Here is a 4,551-nt window from a genome sequence, read left to right as displayed (position 1 = left end):
ATCCTTCACCACGTCCCCTCTCGGATTCCATTTTCTTCCATTCCACTCCCACTTCACTCGCGCGTCCCATGTATGCGCTCCACATGCTGGATTGAACAAAGTAAAAGTTATAAAAATGTTTAGCCTCGCGAAGCAAATGAAGAACGAAAGCACTTTTCTCTCTCGCCGCTAGCCATGTTTCCATATCCCTGAAAAAAAAAAAAAAAAAAAAACATCCCATGACCATTTGCCGTGTCCCGTTTCATATGACCAAAGCCTGATGTTACCAATCAAGCATAACGTCTGGTATCTTGTTCCTTGCCTTGCGCCGTTATTCCCGTTTGCCCATTCCCAGTCTCGATGAAGAAGGAAAACACATTTCAGAGGAAAAGAAATCGAATGACAAGATTAGGAAAAGCATATTATGATGTGATGTATCATGTAGCAGACAACTTCGAAGGTTTCTGCAACGGGTTGTATTTAGGTGGAGTGAGGTGAGGTGAGTGCTAGCTGATGTTCAGCTCTTGCTGGATCAGCGATGTTGGGTAATATCCTTTGGATTCTGCGGTTCCCTCCCAGCGCCCACAATGCCTGTTCAAGCTATCCTGTGTGCTTGCTAAGCTGGGGAGGACGTAGCCACCTTGACCGTACTCCTGCTTGACCTTCGACGTAGTATAGTCTGACATGCTGGGAAGTTGATAACGGGCCTCGTGGTGGCTTCCTTCGTAGATCGGGCCAGGGTAGTAGAGGTAGCCGGGTGATTCTTCAATGCTCTTTGCCTCTTCAGCGGACAGCACTGGCTCCATTGGAATTTGCAATGGGGCGATATGCGCCCGGTAATGATGTGACCGGTTATCGTATGAATTTCCGTAGCTAGAGCCCGGATGCATTGAGGATGTACCGGACATGTTCATGTCGCCTGGTGTTCGCGACGTTCCGGCACTTGGAGTATATGAGCCAGCACCTCCGGCGCCGCCAGATCCAGGTCCAGTGCTGGCGTTGCTTCCTCTTCTTTCACTCTGATAATGACCTGGCGATCGACCACGGACGACCATTGGGGCAGACATTCGGAATGCGATTTTCACGAAGCGATCTGGGTGCTGCTGACCTACATCCGCAAATAGCTCGATAAGGAGATGATAATACTGCTGCGCAGCTCGTCGTTTGCCGTTATTAGCTGTAGCATTCTTGAATTGAATGCGCTCAAACGTCGCCTCCACTTGCGGTTGGTTCGGATTTTGACCGAAACCGGGATTATCATAAAGACTCCCTCCCCGAGAAGAGCTTCCAAGCCCGCCATCACCATACATCCCATGTAAAGCTGGAGGTCGTGGTGCCAGCGTGACTCGACCTGGCTTTTCCTGGGGCCCCTTGTCTCGTTTGGGGGTATGTTGGACGAGTTCAATGGATTTTCCGTCCCTTCCATCCACAACTGCAGCTATCGACATTGCAAATGAATAAACCTGATATCCTTTATGTCCATTCTGCGCAAGAAAGATGGTCCCAGTTGGAAGTGCTGGTTGAAGGGTGTAAGAACAGTTAAGAGAGAAGTAATTTCTTCTGTAACATGTCCAATCGCCGTCTGCCTGGAAAAATCCCTTGTCAATTCTTCCGAAGATCTCTGGTCTTAAATTTTGCCCATCTCCAGTCTGGATCTCATAGATCAATTCAGTTGCATTCAAGGGGGGGCATGCAGTGCCTCCAAGTGAGCCTTCCATATTGGTTGGACTCGCGAAACCACTTGACGACGGTGACAATGGCACACCGCGCAGTCCTCCAGAAATTGAGGAGGGAGATCTTGAGAGCAGATCCGACGTTCGTCGGAGCTGTGGTGTTGTACCTGTGTATAGGTCCCGGGTTGCTAATGGCGTCCCTGGATGAGGTAACGCTGGAGAGCGTGTTGGTGGAGCCAACCCAGGCGATGCGTTGCTGTATCGATATGTCATTATTTATCTTGCCCACAAAATGAATGGGGTATCATGTTACAAATAGGGGGGAATTGACATACAGTGAGCTTAAGCGCGGTTTAAGATCAGGCATGAACACGGAAGAGCTCGGCGAAAAGTAGCTGCTGGCTCCGCTGGAGTACGTGGAGCCGCTCAGGCTAGGTTGATAAATATTGTTATATGACGAGAACCCTAATGACGACGATGACGAGGAGGAGTTCTGTACTGCAGGTTCAATAGAGTATACAGGGCTTTGGGTTCCGGAGTCCGGGTTAAATCTGAGCTATCAGTCAGCCACAACAGTACATGACTGCAAGACAACATTAAAGTTCAACAGGAACACAGAATTAGGGCCACAATCGTTCATCGTGACAGTGATGCCCAGTTGGACTGCATATGTAGGACAGCCAGCTCAACCGTTCGTGGCACAGGAGCGGGGGCTACTCGCGTGATCCAAACAGTTGCGGCAGTGAACTGTCTAACCGCTGTGAGGCTTAAGCCGTGCCACGCTTGACGAGAGAGTGCCAGGAAGGGTAAATTCGTGGCATTCCATGCATAGGCCGGAGCTTAGGCGAAGAGAAGCTCGAGACTAAGTGCATGGGTTTGTGTTGAAACGGGGCAGAAGAGTACAAAAAAGGGTGTGGATGTGCCTAAATGCAAGCGGCTTTGCCACACGAGAACAGACAGCCAATTAAAGAGGCAAAACTCACCGAACATCATCTGTCGCTGGAATTTGCATGTATCGAAGCCCCATGTCAGGTAGAGAAGATGGATGGGAGAATTCCTGCCTCGAAGAGCTGTCAGGCTCAGACTCCGTCCCGATTATACAAGAAGGTGGTTGGCCAGAATAAGCGGCTAGGTCATGGATGTTACCAGGTTGCGAGCACATGAAGTGATTGACCGTTAGATTGGGAGGTGAGAGAACTATAGGGTATGGTTAGTATCGGTCATAAAACAATTACCCAACAGGCTGGATCTGGTCGGCAAACGACGACAACGAGCGTAAAGGGAATGCAGCGAATGAGATTGCGCATAGTAGGAGGGAATAAATGACCAAGAAGGGTGTAGGGGAAATATATGATAAGGGAGTAGAGATGGGGAAGGGGAGTGGGGGGGGGGGGGAGGATGAGGAGATACCCTTGCACTAGAGACAGCGAACGCAACGGTCAATTGCCAGGGTCGCGGTAACTGTCGTACACGACATCTACCTGAGATCCCGTTTGACAGAAGACGCACACACTCGATGTCCTTTTGTGAGATGAGACCAATGGGAGAAAAGAGGCTGGCCGTGTTGTGTTGTGTGCTCTGGCCAATAACGACGGTGATACTGTACATGCGCAACAACAAAGAATTGCATGTAGAATATGGACTTCTAAAGACAACATGAAGCCCTTGGAATCGTGCAGAGGGGAAGGGCTGAAATACGAGAGCTTATATATCGCTCGCACGCACGCAAAAAGAAGGCAGCAAAAGGATCTGACTTACTTTCAATCATTGGCAGCCTTTCTGCGCGCTCTCATTCGCTGACTCCTGTTGCTATTCCTCCTTGGGTCTATTCGACGTACCGGAGACCCTGGGACCAACAGACTGCAGTGTGGGTGCCAAGCGCTAGTTCGGAGTAGATGAAGGTACAAGCGCGCTGCTACAACCAGCCTGCTGGAAGGAGTGTTGATACTGGTGTTAGGCTGGCGTCGGTTCTGTTCTGGTAGCTACAGTAGCAGCTACGGTAATAGAGAGCGTGTGGTGACGCTGCACTGGGGCAGACGGGCAGCCGGGCAGACAGGCAATTTCGGACCCCAAAAGGTCTCCCCCGCAATAAGGACTGAATGAGGCGCGTGCGTGGAGGGGAACTTGAGAAGGGGGGAAAGGGAAGGGGAGGGGAGATTTGGGTGCTGAGGATCCTAGCGGAGGATATAGTAAGGTAGGTAGTGGCCGCGGACCGAGAGGCTAGGAGTAGTCTTTCCTTTCCTTTTCTTATTTCCTTATTTCCTAACCCACTCGACTCTGTCTCTCTCTCTCTCTCTCTCTCACTCACTCACTCACTCAAGTCCTTCCCTTCCTTGGTGGACGGGTAGTGAGGCACCCGAAATGGTGGGTGTAGTGGTAGCGGACAGGGACAAGAAAAAAGACTTTCGCGGGTGTCTAGACTTGGCCTTGTCTGTCGCCTCGGATAGGATGCACAGACTGGACTGGATGTTGGACCGGTGCCGCGATTGGTCGGAATAGAGTGGAAAAACGGATTCGAAAGGTGGTGGCTTTTGAAAATCGACCAGGACGAGATGTGATACCCACAACTCTATCCGTAAGGGGCAAATCGATCAATTAAAGATCCTCGACCGCGCGTGCCAGAATTGCAGTGCAGCGTAGTGTTGTGTTGTGCAGTTGCAGTCAGTGCAATGCAGTTAGGAAGGAAGGAGATGGGATGGGGAATTGAATCGAGAGTAGTAGTAGTCGGGCAACTGCAATACTGTACTGTACGGTACTGTCCGGAGGTACAGTAATTCGATCTGCTGGGAATGCGAACGCGAACGCGATGTTATATGATGCGATGCGCGCTGCGAATAATCCCCCCCTCCTGCACGTAGCAAGTATCGACGACCTACAGGTACGAAGGGCTACAGAAAGC

General features: G+C 50.6%; 1 protein-coding gene across 1 annotated transcript; it reads right to left on the bottom strand.

Annotated features, from left to right (window-relative positions):
- Positions 1 to 485: 485 nt before the first annotated feature.
- NDT80 (Meiosis-specific transcription factor) lies at positions 486 to 1,925 on the bottom strand (the record flags this gene model as incomplete). Its single annotated transcript, XM_031152961.1, has 1 exon — positions 486 to 1,925. One exon carries the CDS (start codon positions 1,923 to 1,925, stop codon positions 486 to 488), a length of 1,440 nt encoding a protein of 479 aa, XP_031002743.1.
- Positions 1,926 to 4,551: the final 2,626 nt, after the last annotated feature.

Source organism: Lachnellula hyalina, assembly GCF_007821495.1.
Source record: "Lachnellula hyalina strain CBS 185.66 chromosome Unknown contig00153, whole genome shotgun sequence".
NCBI classification, from domain to species: domain Eukaryota; kingdom Fungi; phylum Ascomycota; class Leotiomycetes; order Helotiales; family Lachnaceae; genus Lachnellula; species Lachnellula hyalina.
Note: the sequence above shows the minus strand (reverse complement) of the source record. Positions and strands in the feature narration are given on the sequence as shown.